This window comes from Montipora capricornis, chromosome 2 (assembly GCF_036669925.1).
Source record: "Montipora capricornis isolate CH-2021 chromosome 2, ASM3666992v2, whole genome shotgun sequence".
Taxonomy (NCBI): Eukaryota; Metazoa; Cnidaria; class Anthozoa; order Scleractinia; family Acroporidae; genus Montipora; species Montipora capricornis.
Genome location: NC_090884.1, coordinates 28,918,873 through 28,936,110, shown reverse-complemented (window position 1 = coordinate 28,936,110; position 17,238 = coordinate 28,918,873). Strand labels below are relative to the sequence as shown.

The 17,238-nt window shown below is 42.3% G+C and overlaps 1 protein-coding gene and 1 non-coding gene across 3 annotated transcripts; both read left to right on the top strand.

Moving 5' to 3' along the window:
• Window positions 1-8,289: 8,289 nt before the first annotated feature.
• On the top strand, window positions 8,290-10,777 carry LOC138037907 (uncharacterized). 2 transcript variants are annotated; one of them, XM_068883757.1, is made up of 5 exons: window positions 8,290-8,799; window positions 9,451-9,502; window positions 9,657-9,782; window positions 10,126-10,236; window positions 10,640-10,777. In XM_068883757.1, the coding sequence occupies exons 1-5, from the start codon at window positions 8,453-8,455 to the stop codon at window positions 10,751-10,753; spliced, it is 750 nt and encodes a 249-aa protein (XP_068739858.1). In that variant the 5' UTR covers window positions 8,290-8,452; the 3' UTR covers window positions 10,754-10,777. The 2 variants fall into 2 exon arrangements, with proteins under 2 accessions (XP_068739858.1, XP_068739859.1); XM_068883758.1 differs by lacking the exon at window positions 9,657-9,782.
• Window positions 10,778-16,181: 5,404 nt separating this feature from the next.
• Window positions 16,182-16,254, top strand: Trnaa-ggc (transfer RNA alanine (anticodon GGC)). Its single transcript has one exon. It is a non-coding gene; the product is annotated as a tRNA-Ala (tRNA).
• The last annotated feature ends 984 nt before the right edge of the window (window positions 16,255-17,238 follow it).

The window sequence follows — 17,238 nt, the reverse complement described above, 5'->3', positions numbered from 1 at the left end:
AGTATCGCCTTTTGTTACCACATCGACAAACTGACTCCTCTCTTGTTAAGCTCAGCCATGAGTCTTTTCTTGTTCAGAAACTGGAACCTTATACTTTCAGAAAACCGAACTTAGGCTGATATTATTCTAAAGCCACCGAAGGCGATGAAACTGAAGATTGTAGGACAAAGATCTCGTCCTCCGTTAATTTACTACTCGAGAAAAGCGGCTGATAAACAAGAACAAAGCGCCGCAGCCACAAAGGACGTTCATTGTCATAAAACACAGGAGGGTATGTATACTGATTAAGTAGGGACATGTGGGGAAGTCAACAAGCCCTTATCATTTGGCAGTTTGATAGTCCTCGTCAAATAATCGAGTTTCAAAAAGTTCACCAATTAGGAAAACTAAATAGTTTTTATCCAGTGGATAAAATTATCCCTTCTCTGCTGGAACAAGTGGGACCTAGTTTCGCGATCTTGTTGCAAGCAATCGAGCAGCCTGCGTGGCTGGCGTTCGAAGGGGAAGTGAAAGGAGAACCCGCGGGAGAACATGAGCGCGCCTTCCTTGTTCTCTTTCAACCTCGTTCCCAGGGTCTCTCTTTTTCCCTTCCGTGAAGCAGGACGGCAACATGAACTGTACCTCTGAAATGACGATTATCGGCAATTCCTAATTTTTTCTGGATTGACTGTTATCGTCGATTAGCGAATATGAAGAATGCCATAATAGATAATTTTCTTGAACTCAAAGTGCGGTGACAAACATGAGCTTAAACAAGCGCATAACTGAAATAGAGTTTTATTGACTTAAAGTTTGGTATGTCTCAACATATATCTTCAGAAGTAACCGTTTACTTTTTGAGGTAATTGGGAGCTTAAGGAACGACAACGGCGATCACAACGAGAAAGTCATCTCAAAATATGAATTCACGTTTAATATTTTAATCGCCTCGTGATCATTTCATCGGCGAGTCTAATCTGCAGGTCGCAGGTCACAGGTTGCAGGTCATTGTTTCACCAATACAGAAAGTATCCTAAACATTCTTAAGAGCTAACCTTTCGGATACTTTTTGTATTGGTGAAACAATGACCTGCAACCTGTGACCTGCGACTTGCAGATTAGACCCGCCGTTATTTCATCCTTTTTAATATGATTAGGGTGTGGTAGTTCCTCAAGAATGATACTGGTCAGAACGACGCTTAATTTAGGGGAGCAAATGAAAATTTATCTTCAAGTGCTGACGTCCTTGCTAAAGGATAAGATGTTGCATAAGCATAAGAAAAGTGACCTACGCAAGCGCAGTTTGCGCCGGAAAAAAATAGGTGGACAATGCGATGAGAAACGTTTCCAAAATGACGGACGAAGAAGAAATTCTCCTCCTACTATCACTCCTTCTGCTCTATAGAAGAAGACGACGGCGACAAGAAATAGAACGAGAAAACAGACTGAGGAGGTCCTGTTGGGTATTTTCTAAGGGATATTTCCCGGAAGAGGAAAGAACAAGGAGACTCTGGAACTGCAACCAGCAGACTAAGAATTTTATTTTTGGCGATTTGTCGCAAAGGCAGGGATAATTGCGAACCGTCTCAGCAAGTTTCTTGTAAAAAAACAGTACCTTCGGACGCCGTCTTAGGCACTATTAATAGAGAGCTTACGAAACGACGACGCCGACGGCAACGACGACGCTACAAAACAATAGGTTTAGTGAGCAAAAACAATGGCTCTGCACGTGCGTTTTACATTTTGGTACATTTCTTTGCCGTCATCTCCTAGATGACGACGTGAAATGACCAAATTCAAGTTTCTGTGGAGGACGTTAGCACATGACGATGAATTTTCAGTTCTCTCTGTACGCGTCCAACCCACTCATACCAGTTTAATTCCTCAACAGTTATTACACATTTTTAACGCGAAACGACATGAAATAGTTTCGTAGTGACATGAATAACGTGAACTCGTATTTTTAAATGAAGTCCTCGTAGCCGTCGTCGTCCTCGTTTCGTAAGCTCCCTATTTTGAATATCCGTTGGCATAAAAACAGCTGACACCTCGGTCTTACGCTTATGTTTATGTTGGCCCCCCGGCCCGGTTTACTGTTATAAACGTGACATAACCATAAGCCTACGCATAAGAAAATGGAAACGATTTCTTTCTTATGCTTATGCTTCTGCTTTTGCTTATGCTTATGTCACTCACGGTTTACACAGCTTTTGCTTATGCTTATGTCACAGTTTAAACCAGACTATAAAGCCTCAAATTTGGCTATTCACGTTGTAGTTTTGTTGACGACGGCGAAGAAATAAACAAAAGCTTAAAAAACGCACGTGCGGAGCGTGCAAAGATATTGTTTTTTCCCACTAAATATGCAAATTTGTGACGTTCTCGTTGCCGTCGCCGTTGTCGTTGCTTGAGCTCCCTCTTACCTGAGAGAGACCATGGGAGGAGGTTGGTTCTCTAGCAATTGAGACCAGACTGGAAGTGCACCCGATTCACTCGATCCCTATGGGTGATAGCCGCTGAAAATGCACCATCGTACGCGGCTATCAGCCGTCAATCGTATACTATATGACATTACCCACAACAACCCCGGAACCTCAATCGTATACGACGACAGGGTACATCCGTACCGGTTAATATTCACGGAAGAGTAATTTCAATAACTTGTGTTTTTCTACACGTTTCAACTTTAACACAGATTCATCCTACTTAATTGCCATTTTCTTTATTTTTCGGCGAAATAGCGATCAAATACACCCAGAATCAAAGAAACCCGGACTCCCTCGTATACGATGACTGGCTACACTTATATTGGTTGATATTCATTGAAAAGTGATTCCAATATGTTGGGTTTTTCTGGCCGTTTCAACTTTAACACACGTTTATGCTCCCAAAAATTTCCATTTTCACTATTTTTGGCGAAATAGTGATCAATTACACCCAGAACCAAGGAATACCGGACACCATCGTATACGATGGCTGGCTACACTTACACTGGCTAATAATAATCACTGAGAAATCATCTCAACATTTTCGGTTTTTCTAGCCGTTTTAACTTTAACACACATTGGTTCTTCCTTAAAATTGCCATTTTAATTATTTTTCGGTGAAGTAGCGATCAAATACACTCAGAATCAATGAATACCGGACATCATCGTATACGATGGCTGGCTACACTTACACTGGTTAATAATCACTGAGAAGTTATCTCAATATTTTGGGTTTTTCTAGCTGTTTCAACTTAAACACATATTTTTCCTCCTCAAAATCACCATTTTTACTATTTTTCCGCGAAATAGCAATCAATTACACCCAGAATCAAGGCATACGGGACGCCATCGTATACGATGGCTGGCTACACTTATAACGGCTAATAATCACTGGGAAATGATTTCAACGTTTTCGGGTTTTCTGGCCATTTCAACTTTAACACACATTTATTCTTCTTTAAAATTGCCATTTTCATTATTTTTCGGCGAAAAAGTGATCAAATACAGCCAGAATCAATGAATACTGGACGGCATCGTATATGATGGCTGGCTACACTTATACTGGATAATGATCACTAAGAAATTATTTCAATATTTTGGGTTTTTCTAGCTGTTTCAACTTTAACACATATTCATCCTTCTCAAAATTGCCATTTTCGTCATTTTTGGGCGAAATAGCGGCCAATTACACCCAGAACCCAGTAATACCGGACGCCATCGTATACGATGGCTGGGTACTCTTATACTGGCTAATGATCACGGAGACTGCATTTCAATATTTTCGGTTATTCTAGCCGTTTCAACTTTAACACACATTTTTTCTTGCTTAAATTTGCCATTTTAATTATTTTTCGGCGAAGTAGCGATCAAATACACCCAGAATCATGGAATACCGGATGGCATCGTATACGATGGCTGGCTACACTTATACCGGCTAGTAATCACTGAGAAGTTGTTTCAATATTTTCGGTTATTCTAGCCGTTTCAACTTTAACACATTTTGCTTGCTTAAATTTGCCATTTTAATTATTTTTCGGCGAAGTAGCGATCAAATACACCCAGAATCATGGAATACCGGATGGCATCGTATACGATGGCTGGCTACACTTATACCGGCTAGTAATCACTGACAAGTTATTTCAATATTTTCGGTTTTTCGAGCCGTTTCAACTTTAACACACATTTATTCTTCCTTAAAATTGCCATTTTCATTATTTTTCGGCGAAAAAGCGATCAAATACAGCCAGAATCAATGAATACTGGACGGCATCGTATACGATGGCTGGCTACACTTATACTGGATAATGATCACTAAGAAATTATTTCAATATTTTGGGTTTTTCTAGCTGTTTCAACTTTAACACATATTTATCCTTCTCAAAATTGCCATTTTCGCTATTTTTGGGTATACCGGACGCCATCGTATACGATGGCTGGGTACTCTTATGCTGGCTAATGATCACGGAGACTGCATTTCAATATTTTCGGTTATTCTAGCCGTTTCAACTTTAACACACATTTTTGCTTGCTTAAATTTGCCATTTTAATTATTTTTCGGCGAAGTAGCGATCAAAATACACCCAGAATCATGGAATACCGGATGGCATCGTATACGATGGCTGGCTACACTTATACCGGCTAGTAATCACTGACAAGTTATTTCAATATTTTCGGTTTTTCGAGCCGTTTCAACTTGAACACACATTGGTTCTTCCTTAAAATTGCCATTTTCATTATTTTTCGGCGAAGTAGCGATCAAATACATTCAGAATCCGTGAATACCGGATGCCAACGTATACGATGGCTGGCTACACTTATACTGGATAATGATCACTAAGAAATTATTTCAATATTTTCGTTTTTTCTGGCCGTTTAAGCTGTAACACATTTTTATTCTTCCTTAAAATTGCCATTTTAATTATTTTTTGGCGAAATAGCGATGAAATACAGCCAGAATCAAGGAATCGGGGACGTGATCGTATACGATGGCTGACTACAATACAATACAATAGAATGTTCTTTATTTTGAGAGGGTAATACACGATTAACCCAGTAAAGAGTTTTCTAACACATGGCCCTCTGTAATACAAAGGTCAGACCACAACACCGGGAACACTGTCCCCTACTCTTTTCGAATAGTGTGTGGGATCTTTAACGTCCCACAAAGTTAATGAACAAGGATTGTGAGACGGGACCTCCGGCTTATCGTCCTTATCCGAGAAGACTAGAGAGTTATTTCAATAATTTGGTTGTTAAGCTAGGGCTAAAACAGAGTCTTTTTTGTAAGAATATCGTTTTTCAGGTTGAGGCTGTTTAATTTACTTTTCAGCCGCTCTTATGCGAGATTTTGGCGTTTGACATTTCGTCCTAAGAATGTCTTGGGGTATCAATAACAAGTGTCAGGTGTCTTGATCTTTATCCACTGCATCTTGACTCCCACTAATGCAGTGCCAAACCCCTATAACAAACAACTTTGGCCGACTGAATATACCGTTTAGTGATTTCGCCAATGGCTAATCAATTTTCTGACTCTCGCAAAAAGTGAGAGGTCACTCAATTGCTAATTTGTCAGCAATTAGTAGCGGAATTTTTGGTATTTGTAGCTCGTGCCGGCTGACAACGTCAATCACTTTTAACGCCGGCAGCATTTAAATACATGTCCACTACTATTTCCTTTCTCTGAAATTCAGTTCTTGCCAAGAGCTCTTTCGTATCTTTGCCAGGTTGCTTCGGGGTGCTTTGTCTGAGCAATTCACGTATCATTATGTCCAAATATGTGTGCCGTACGTTTATAGCCCGCTATTCTCCGATCATTCCTTTTCTCTACCGTTTAACCGTTCTAACCCTAAACCCTAACCCTAACCTTACCTAGCTGATTCTTCATTTCGCTCGTCATGATAGTTCATACGTTCTGTTTATTATTAGTGAACGTGTTCATGTACAACTAAATATCAGTTCTTCAGGATGTTTCTTTCCGGGATTTCAGTAGAGGTTGTTTTCCGAGGCTCGGATTTCAGCGAATTATCGGAAAACACGAATTAGAGGCATTATAAAAAAGTTATTGAAGTATCTGAAAACTGAATGCCTCTTTGCAATTGATGTTCTTTTCATTCCGCAGTGTCAACAAGTCACGCTTGAATGGTTTTCATCCTTTCTGCAAGGAAACAGCCCAAATAGACGGTATGTTTATGTGACCTCGAAAGGTTTTATTGTTTTCCGCAAAGAGGAGTAATGTTTCAAAATATGCCTTTATATGAAAACCTCCGAAACTACCCCTCTTAATTGATGAGATTTATCTCATCATGTCATGTCAAATGTCTCTAGAGAACCCACAAAGAATACAAAACTATAAGAAGTTTACAGCGCTCCGTCGGAATCAAGGCATTCGTTGAACAAAAATGTCAATTTAAAGACCAAAATCTCTAAAAGTCTCGTTTTTGCCATCCTTGTCTGGTTTTTTATGAGAAATAATGGTTTCTCAACAGAATCCCTGAAAGAAATGACGTTCCAGGAACGAAATGAGTGTCTGGCAGATGCATGGTCCAAGAGGCTCAACGCCGAGGAGCGAGCTAATTATAACAGCCGGGCTCAAACGGAAAAGATCCTCTCAACAAGAGAGCAAATCAAAAGGATCTTAGAAAGAAAAAGTAATGAGGTAATCAAAATGAATTTGTTCATCCGGTATTATGCCAAAGGTAAAGACTGTAGAGAATAGCTGCTGGTAGTGCAGCCAAAGTACTTTCGATTAGTAGAATTTATATGGTTAAATCAAGCAAATTTAGTTGTAGGCAGCTCCTAACCTGATGAGAAACCCGCCACATGCGCACCTGCACGAACCACTTGTCTTCCAGGAAAACGCCCAAGCGTCAACGATTCCACTGCCAATCAGACGGTTAGCAAATATGCTATCCATGCGAATAATGATTAGAGTGACAGGACCGGTATATTCTTTAAGATCTATGGCTACTCATTCGTAACATTTCAAATCTTGTTTCTATTCGTAGTGCGATAATCTGAAAGATCTAGGGGTTAGGTGCCTCTTTATATCAGACAACGATGGTACTGGGACCATGGATGTGTACGGCCATCCTACTGCAGTGCGGTTTGCAGAAACGTCCCAGTTGGCAGGAAAATTCTTTTCCTTTGTTAACGGAGAAGGTATTTGCCGTCTAAAATTATGGTTCCAATTCACTTCTGTAGTAATGGCGCATTAATTCACTCCCCTCTCCTTCTGGAGCTACCTGAATGTGCGGCTCAGATCCGTCCAGTGCAGATGTCTTTCTTGATCCAGTATCCTACGTCATGTGCTCAAACTTATTTTGCAGGAAGGGGACTGCAACAAAGACAATCTCGTGAGGAAGAAAAAGTGCTGTTGCAGCGCCAAGTCCAAGAACTTTTCAACAAAAAATACAGTGAGTAACATATTAATGTTATGGCCGCCTGGCGCTACTGAAATATCTAAATCCCCCTCCTCACCAAGCAGTCCGCTCAGGCCGGCGCTTCCTAGACCCTGATATTCTTCTCCTATTGTTTAAGTTTCATGTGAACGTTATGCCATGTAAATCGAACAAATAAGCTAAATAAGAGAAGCACTGGGAAGCCAGTGCCTCCGACGACTTTGATAAGTGAACTCTCCTAACGCGCGTCTTCAGATTTCCTGAAGAGAAAATAAGTCCTTGAGAAAGTTTTGTCTTAAATATTTGGTGTTTTTTTTCATGGCAGGTGAGTTACTTGGAAGATCTGCAAAAGTCCCGTATAAAGACGTCAAACGTAATCAGTCTCGTCTGAGAGTCACCAACATGCCAGGGGGAATAGACTTTAAACACCCTTCTAACTACGGAGTAGGAAACTTACGCCAAATTCTGACCTCAAAGGACAATTTAGCTTTTCAGCTTGATAACGGCAACGAGTCCTCAACTAGCTCTGCAGTGGCACTACCCGCTAGCTCAGGCACCATCGGCTCCACCGCAGAAATGCTATGCACTACCACCACTCATAGCTCTCCGCTGACATTTGTACCATCCTCCACGTCTACCAGCAATTGTCAGTCGTTGCGGGAAACGGTACCCGTATCCACCGCCAGCAGTAACTCTCTATCGGTGCCAGTAACGGTTTCGCTCTCCACAGCTACTCCGAGTTCCTCAGTAACAGCGTCGTCCTCCTTCGCTACTGGGGGCTTTCTATCAGTGACAGTAACGTTACCGAGCAATACCGCCAACAGTAGCTCGTTATCGGTGCCAGCGACGGTGTCTACCGCTACTCGTAACACATTATCACTGCCCCCAGTAACGGTAACGACTTCTGCCGCTACTCAGAGCTCCCCAACATTGAAGGTGCCGATTTCTACCGCCGTTAGTCAGCCCTCCGCCGCCACCAGAAGCTCCTTATCGTTGGCAGTAACGATACTGGAGTCTACCACCACCAGTACCTCGTCATCGGTGCGAGCAACACTACCTTTCTCTACTGCAACCATCAGCTCCCCTTCAATGATGTTACCGATATCATCTACCACTACCAGCAGCTCCTCTGTGGAAGGACCAACTCTACAGACATCCAACGTACCGTCCTCCAGCGTGAACAGCAATCCAGCGCGCAGGAAAAGAAAGCAGACCACTAGGCAGAATGGTGGAGATAATAAGCGCAAAAGAGACCTCCACACTGAGCGCTGCCAGGCTTATCTTTGCCAAGAACCTGACGCCCAAAAAAAGCAGACCTTGAAATGGATCCATTGCGACGACTGTGAGAAGTGGTTTCACTTTGAATGTGTTGGCATTCAGACAGCACCGCGGGGTAGATATGTCTGTGGTTGCAGTGTGGAAAACTTCGATAAATCGTAAGTTTGTTACGTTTGGGGTGAAAATATACATTGCGGCCAGATTAGGCGGTTTTGAAGTCGAACAAAGATATCCTCACTCAAAAGTCTATATTCGTGAGCGATAACCACTCGCTGCCTAAAGGTAGCCATTAGTCTTTGGCTCAACAAAATAGGAATAATATATTTTTGCCTTAGGTACCCTCCACACGAATCCGGATGTTTTTAAAAACAGATGGATGTATTTTTTGGTAAGTATTTGTAAAATCCTTGACGTTTTCGAGTCGCATGAGTGCAATCGCCCTCCATAAAGAACATGCGCGCATGTGTTCTTAAGCCTGGGGTCCATCCTTTGACGTCCTACATTTAAATTATCCGCCTTCGCCTCGCCAGCCTATTGTCTACTTGTGGAGTAGCGTCTATTTTTGTTTCTTAGAACGCCATACCTACGTATTCACAAATATCCGGATACGTGTGGAAGGAGTATTAATTTTCCTTGAGCTGTGATGAGTCCACCAGGTTATCGAGTTCTAGCCGTCCTCTTGATGTCGTGTATCTCTGATGCGGTCCGATTTCTTCACACTTCTTATCAAATGAACATAACCTGTCGGATATGCTAAATACATAGACTTACATCCTACTTACTTGTTGTCGCTTGAATTTTCTTTGAAGGAACTACCCATCCAGAATGTCGCTGCTATCTCCAGACATTTCCAGCGTCAAGGTACAACGTACAGTAGTCTTCTTTTTCATTTGTCACTTTTCTTGTTTTGCTTCTATCCACCTTTTACTGTGGTCTTTGTAAGATCCCCTCAACTTTACTTTACTGGGATCCGGAAGAAATGTTTTAGCCGTAACGATCCTTGTAATATTTATAGGGTCATTTAAAGAACATCCTTTACGCTAATACAGCCAGCAAGAGGCACACGTTGTTCAACAGAAACAAGCAATCAGACGTGTTGCATTTAAGTTGTGCCATCTGCGGCCCTTTCTCATCTTCAATGGTATGCATGTCTCGATCCTGTCTTTAAAACACGCTAAACTTTCTTACAATGGTATAAAATCCAGCGTTAACATTTAGAGAAATCAGGACGGAAGACGTTTGTGATGACAATTCAAACCCACAGCTGAGTGGTTTCACAAGCTACGTGTCACCAAAAATTTAGTCTTTTTCTGTTTATAATTTCGTACTTACAAAGAACATATCTAACCACTCTCACCCCTTCCCCTTCCTCTCTGGACGTTCCCGTTAAACTAGTGAGAAAATGTTTGGAAAAAACACAAACAAAATGTCTATGTATTGGAAAAGTTATGTATGTGACGACTTCAAAGTTTCTTCATTTTCAGATTCGGCGATTTACCTTAGAAGTACAATCCTTCTTGCCAGAATTTTGGTCTGATTTCAACCAACACAACACAAGGATGTGTAGCTACGTTTTGTCTGTCTTGGTTCCTGAGGTATAACATATCAGTACTACTTCGATTGGATTGTTTCCCTGTTCTTTTGCTACTACTTACAACATTAATTGTCAAGTGAAGCTATGATTTATTTCATATACCATTTCATCATTAACATTAATTGTGGAAATCTGAACATCAGTTTTTTAGTTGCAACATAAACTGACGAGATTTTGCAATTCCATTTAACTGAGATTTTTCTCTCCACACATTTCTTAACTAATTGTGGCAACCTACTCGGTTCTCCCTAATTCTTTTACTCGTGCAATTTAATTTTATTCACACACCGCGCTGGACGACACCAACGTATTCGCTAATCTGATATGAAACCATATTAAACATAAGCATACTAGTTGAATTACTATGGACCACATCTCACAAATACTTTTGTTATGTTTGACAGGCAATTGTATATGTCATGATGACCAGAGAAGGCTGTTCTCGCCATACGGTGGAACGTTTACTTGGTGCAAGTCAAATAAATCCCCAAGGAGAAGTAACAGATGAAGATGACTAGCTAGCTGACTTTACTTTATTCCAATTTTTTTTATATAACGAATGTTCTTACATTAGACTGTGCTTTGAGGTGTCTGCAAGAGTTAAACTGAATTTATCAAATTATAATTTATATAAGATGTGGAAAATGCAACTCACCAATCACTCAATATTAAATGACTTTTTTGGCAAAAAAGAAGATCGATCGTTTACGTCAAGGGCAACTCGAACACATTTTATGTTCCGAAAACCTTGCCGAGGGTTAAGACAAGGGGTTCAAAATTTAAATTTCTGTCACAATGTATTACACCCTCCCATACAAGTTAAAAACATGTTATGATGTCGCAGGATATCCGGAACCCTCTGACCGATATGTTGACTTTTCCGTGCCAAAACTGTGCTACAGCAATTTCATTTTATATAAATGCCACGATACTGTCACGCTACAAAAAAAGGATATCACCTTAATTGTGGCTTTATCTGGCAAGCTATGTGTGCGCAGCCTCTATAGGACACTATAGCGAACACCTTTCGAATAGGCAAAATTTCCCACCGTGCTACTAACCGGACACGCGGATACATATTAGGGCGTGGTAGGCCAGTAAAGTTCACCGAACTATTCATTTGGGATCAATATGCAAAGGTCAAAAGTGATTTAACAGGAACTCAATGCACCAAAAGCCTGAGCAAAAATTCCAACGGGAAGCATGCAGTTCCCTTCGGCAGAAGTCAGGCCGATTCCCGGTCGGACAAGGGTAAAAGTGGCCCGTTTGGGCCGATTCCCGGTCATACACGCGAGAATCTGGCCCGTTTGGGCCCAGGAAAAAATCATTCCAACTCTCCAAGGGAAGGCCCCTCCTGCGCCCTGACCCAGGGCGGGGAGCGTTTTTTTTTTATTGGACTCTGCAGGCCGCCCCGAGTCCCCGGGAATCGGTCCCACGGTGACCCCGGGCGCCAGACGTGATCTCCGCCTCTCTGTGACTCGTGACGAAGAGTCTGCACACGTGAGAAAAAAACGTTTTTGGGCCGTAACTTCCCTCCCTGGACAGCCAGGACCCCCGGACCCATAGAAAAACATGCAAAATGGTGTGGTGCATCTGGTGGTGGCATTGGTTTTTCTTCAGCGTCCCTAGGAAATGCTCTGCATACGAGAGAATAGCCTGTTCTCACGTGGTGGCACCCCCTGATTTGGTGCTGGGACCCCCTAACCCCAAGAAATGCATTTCCCATGGGAAGTTACATCCAGATATGCTATTGGCTACTCTGTCGTCCATAGGGAACGCCCTGCATACGATAGAGAAACGGGTTTTTGGGCCAAAACTCCCCCCGGTTTTGTGTAATCCCCCCTTATTTCACGAGCTGAATCTCCTGATCCCCTTCCACAGAGAAAACTGTCTTTCGGCTTTCTCCCCCCCCCGCCCGCGGGTGTATGCCCAGTTTGAGCCTCGTAGAGTATCAAACTTGGCGACGTTTACTCTAATCGACTTCTGAAGGGTTTAAAATCTTGTGTGGAACTTAAACTAACACAGGATCTGCCAAGTTGGGCCAAGTTCCCCAAAACCTTTTTTCGGCTTTCTGTGGAACTAATCCCAAATATCTATATACTGTTGGAAAGGTCTCGGCTAGATCTATCACGTGACGAAGTTTGGGCACCCTGTGTTACATTGGGTATCCTGTGCACCGTTTTATGCTGTAACATTCCTGCGTTTTATTCCCTTGAGACCCCACTGCCCATGCACCAAGAGCCCTTTGCCCAACAACTTGTGGCACCGTTTCGCCCCAGGGCGAATCGACCTGTACGTGCCAGAGGCCCGAGAACGCCCTTATTTTGAGACAAAAGTGCCCCCCCGAACTCCTCCTTCGGTCACGTGACGTGCCCCACATTGGCTCCACGACGGTTCCTCTCGGATTGGCCGGATTCTAAATCTCGGGGGAGTTATACTTGAAAAACTGGTTTTCGGTTTTCTGGGTCTAACTCCCCCCGGATTTGATCGGAGAGCGCGAGATCGGACCATGAGGATAGGTCTTGATACGGGCAATCCCTTGGTTGGGTTGGTTTTGTTTTTGTTCCCCCGCAGAATAATCGACAGCACTGCAAAGTTGCGATCTTTGGGACCTTGCCATTTCCCCCCCTTAAGAGCTGCGCTCTTTCAACTACGTCAGAGCGAATCAGCGTCGCACGACGCATCCCTTGGTTTTGTTGGTTTGACCGTACCACCTTCGGCTGAGCATGCAGGAACACCTTGGCGCGAAGTGGTCATTGGCATCTAGCTCCCCCCGGTTTGGTGCTGTAACCCCCTTAGTAACAGATATACATGCACCATCGAAGGGGCTATCACGTGATACCATTGGTTAGTCTCCATCATGTACACATGAGAGAACCGCTTGATTTCAGTTGGTAGCACCCCCCGGAAAAGAGCTGAGACCCCCTAACCCCAAGAAATGCATTCCCCATGTAAAGTTACATGCGAATATGATATTGGTTTGTCTCCATCGTCCCCAGGGAATGCTGTACACATGTGAGAAAAGCCTGTTATTTTGCCATATATCCCCCCGGTTTTGACCTGGGTCCCCCTAACCCCAAGATATGCATTCGCCATGGAAATGCGCATCTTGTGGTAACCCTGGTTAGTTTATATCGTCCCTGGGAAGGCTCTGCATATGGGAGAACGGCCCGTTTCCATGTGGTAGCACCCCTCCCCCCCCCCCCCTCTGGAAAGGAGCTGGGACACACCCTAGCCCCAAGAAATGCATTGGCCATGGAAAGTTACATGCAAATATGCTATTAGTTACTTTCCATTGCCCCTTTGAAATGCTCTACATACCACAGAGAAAACTGTCTTTCGGCTTTCTCCCCCCCCTCCCGGTTTGGTGCTGGGCCCCCCTAACCCCAAGAAATGCATTCGCCATCAGATGGCGCATCTTGTGGTACCATTGGTCAGTCTTCCTCGTCCCTGGGGAATGCTCCGCACATGGGAGAACAGCCTGTTCTCACGTTGGTAGCAGCCACTCTGGAAAGGAGTTGGGACCCTCTAAGCCCTTGAAATGCATTGGGCCAGTGAAAAGTTACATGCAAATATGACATTGGTTACTCTTGATCGTCTCTAGGGAATGCTCTACACATTTGAGAAAAACCTGTCATTTGGCTCTAGCTCTCCCCGATCTTGAGCTAAACCCCTAACCCAAAGATATGCATGTGTAATGAGGTGGTTAGTCTTCATCGTCCCTGAGGAATGCTCTGCATATAGGAGAACGGCCTGAACGGCCTTGTTCTCACGTGGTAGCAACCCCCAGGAAAGGAGCTGTGACCCCCTAACCCCTAAGGGGTAACCATGCATTTTTCAGAGATAATTAAGCTTCGATTTGGAAAAGAACCCCATACATTGCTCTGTATTGCAGAGCTTTTTACAAATATTGTTGATAAATTATCTTCGAAAAATGCGTGGTCACTCCCAATTTTCTTTTTGGATCTCAATAACACTAGTTAAGGTCTGCTTTTCCCGCATATTCATTAAACAGCGAAAAATAGTAGGCATGTAGTCGACAACAAAACGACGGATAGAATCAATCGCTTGCCATATCATCAATACAGAGGTTAAAGAGAGCAACGCCTAGCACAGTTCCTTGAGGAACGCCTGAACTCGCGGGAGTCCATTCAGACTGCGTATCATTGACCACGACAAATAAATAAATAATATCTGACCTGCTAATTGACCTTTATTTAGATCAGATTTAGCCAAGCCTAAAAGCGGAGTTCCCGTTTCTAACCCCAGAAAGCAATATAGTGTACATGGAAATAATTATTCTTCTGCATAAAGTACAAAATTAATGGTCATTACTGTATACAGTTTACAGTGATCAAAGAGATCAAACACCTCTGAGCTGACAGCAGTAAACAAACAAGCCTTGCAAACAATAACAAACAATTTTAATCAAATAATACTGAAATAACATGCACAGTGATCTCTTTCACCACATTTTCCGTTTGACTATCAACCTTTACTCCCTCTCTCTTCAGTTCACAACAACAGCAAAATCTTACTAATTTAAACGTCAACCTAAAGCGTAGTAAATTCGCATACTCGACTGCAATTTCACAGCCTCAAACAAAGGCGCTCACGACTGGACACCATTTCACACACAAAGCCTCCAAATGAGATTGTTGAAATATGTCACTCTCTGTCAATACAGAATTGCAAACGTTTTCAGACTTTCTTCGTTTTTTAGGGGAGGCAGCGAGGCATAAGCTTATATATTAAGAAGGAAAACACCTGAAAACTAAGCGTTATAGACAAGTGTTTGTCTCTCGCTCTATTTCTCTCAGCTTTACGGTGATTTTCATTGTAATTTTCTCTTCTTCTCCTTCTTCGGCTTCTCTCGAAGCTTTCTTCGCTTAAAATTCTCAAAGTTTTAGGAAAAAATTTAAAAGGATGGTGATACAAAAATATATAGGTATAGCGGCATGTAGCTGCCACTGACTACACAGATTAGAAATCTGAAATGTTTATCAACAGTCTGGTAGTTTCGTAGTCTTCTGCAAAGTCATCAACAACGTCATCTTCATCGTCACTTTCGCTTTCGCTGCGTAATTCTCTCTCAGAAAGGCTGAGGACGCACGGTACTTCACTGGTAGCACCCAGAGCATTTTCTTCTACATACCGGACCGAATGTACCTCCCCTTGAAATGCCAGATCAGGTAGGGACAGATCTTCAACGTGGTTTCCAAATAGGCCTTTCAATTGCAAAAGGTAGCCTTCGATGCTCAAAAGTTTTCTTCGAATCAAAAGGTCTCTTCCCCTATTCTCAGTGGAACAATTCTCCAGGGGATTCTCGTTTTGCAGGCATGTCTTCAGAAGTTGATGATTGTGAGAGAAGTGCTCAAAAGCGTTGTTCCTTTCACTACTTAGCAAAGTGATCTCTCGACAGCGATTTTCCAAATGGTACTGCCTTTCTCTTGATGGATATGCGAATCTCTTTTCTTGAACCTTGAAGGTCATCACCCTGTCTCCAAACAGGTGAATCAGGATCCTTCACATAGTCGAATTCCAACGTGTGTTGCAAGGAACAAGTGGTACTACAGGCTGTTTTGTTGTAGTCGTCCACAGAGACGTTCAACGTGGCTTTGGTAATATGCTTCGACAACCGTTTCGCAAGTGCGTGACCCTCTGTGCAAAGAAATATATCAAGGTTTTAACATGAAAACTAAAGTGAAAGTGGATTTCAAACTTTCACACCGCACTTGAAACAGACATTATCTAATCATTGGATAATCGGATAGCATAACTAAGTAGATATAGAAACCATAACGTTTGCAATTAACATACACTGTTTCCTGACACCATCGCAGTTATGAGCGCTACTTTAGCAGCAGAGACTTTCATGTATTCTCCAAGACACTTGTTTACTTAGGGTTATTGCGAACTCAGTCACAATATGACCAGCTCCCAGTTGGCTTAATAGCTCAATTGGTAGAGCACTGCACTGGCAATGCTGAGGTCATGGGTTCAAATCCCGGTCAAGCCTGAAGTTTTCAAGGTTTTGATTTCGCTACTGCTATTAAAAGTACCACTCATAAATACGATGATCTCAGAAAACGGCATATGTTACATCTCCGCAGTTCAAATATATGCCTATCATATATTCCCTACCACCTAATTTATGCACTTAACATTGTTTCCTTGCAGTTCATTGCAAAACAGTGGTAGCTACCAGCTACCAGCTACCAGCAGTAGGACTTCTTGCATTCCAAATGTAATACCGGAATACTAATCAACGAGTCGTTGTTTACATTTTATGATATTGTTTATGGGAAAAATCATAGCTACAGTTGTGCGTTCAAAATTCAACAGAAATGGATTAAACTTAAGTTATCTCTGTACTTCTGAGTCATAAGCAAAATATCAGCCTCGCCAACTTTAAACGTGCTGATGAGTCCACTTATTCCTAACAAAAATTTAGGGTCTAAAAAAAAAAAAAAACAGTCCACAAGGAGTATATACACGTAGGGAACTGGCTCAATTTTTCCGACATTGCTGATGTTATGTACTGTGAATATTATTCTGAAGTGCTGATTTGTTGACTGAATTAGTATATACTACTGCGACGGTAGTAAGCGAATGATTTTTTTGAAAAGTGGAAAAAAAATACCTGCCTATTGGGCTTTTTTTAAACTCAACAAAAACCATCGCTCTTCCCCCTCAGAGTAAATTTTCGAAGGGGGGGGGGAAAAGGCCAATTTTTGTTTGCATTAGGATTCATCCTTGCAAGATGGAAAGGTTCATAATCAGGCTTCCATCGGTGCAAACACCCTGAATCCTGTTTGAGTTGTTGCAACATAGCTTCCAACCATTAACGGATTAAGGCAAGTGCTCCATGTAAGTTTCAAAAACGCAATACAGAGGCATTTTTTAATTAGACGTACGGAACAGGTAAATGACATTCAGTGGTTTAGAGGCCATAAAATTGGATCTGCAAAACCTTTTAAGGACGGTGCCAGCTAATTCAAAG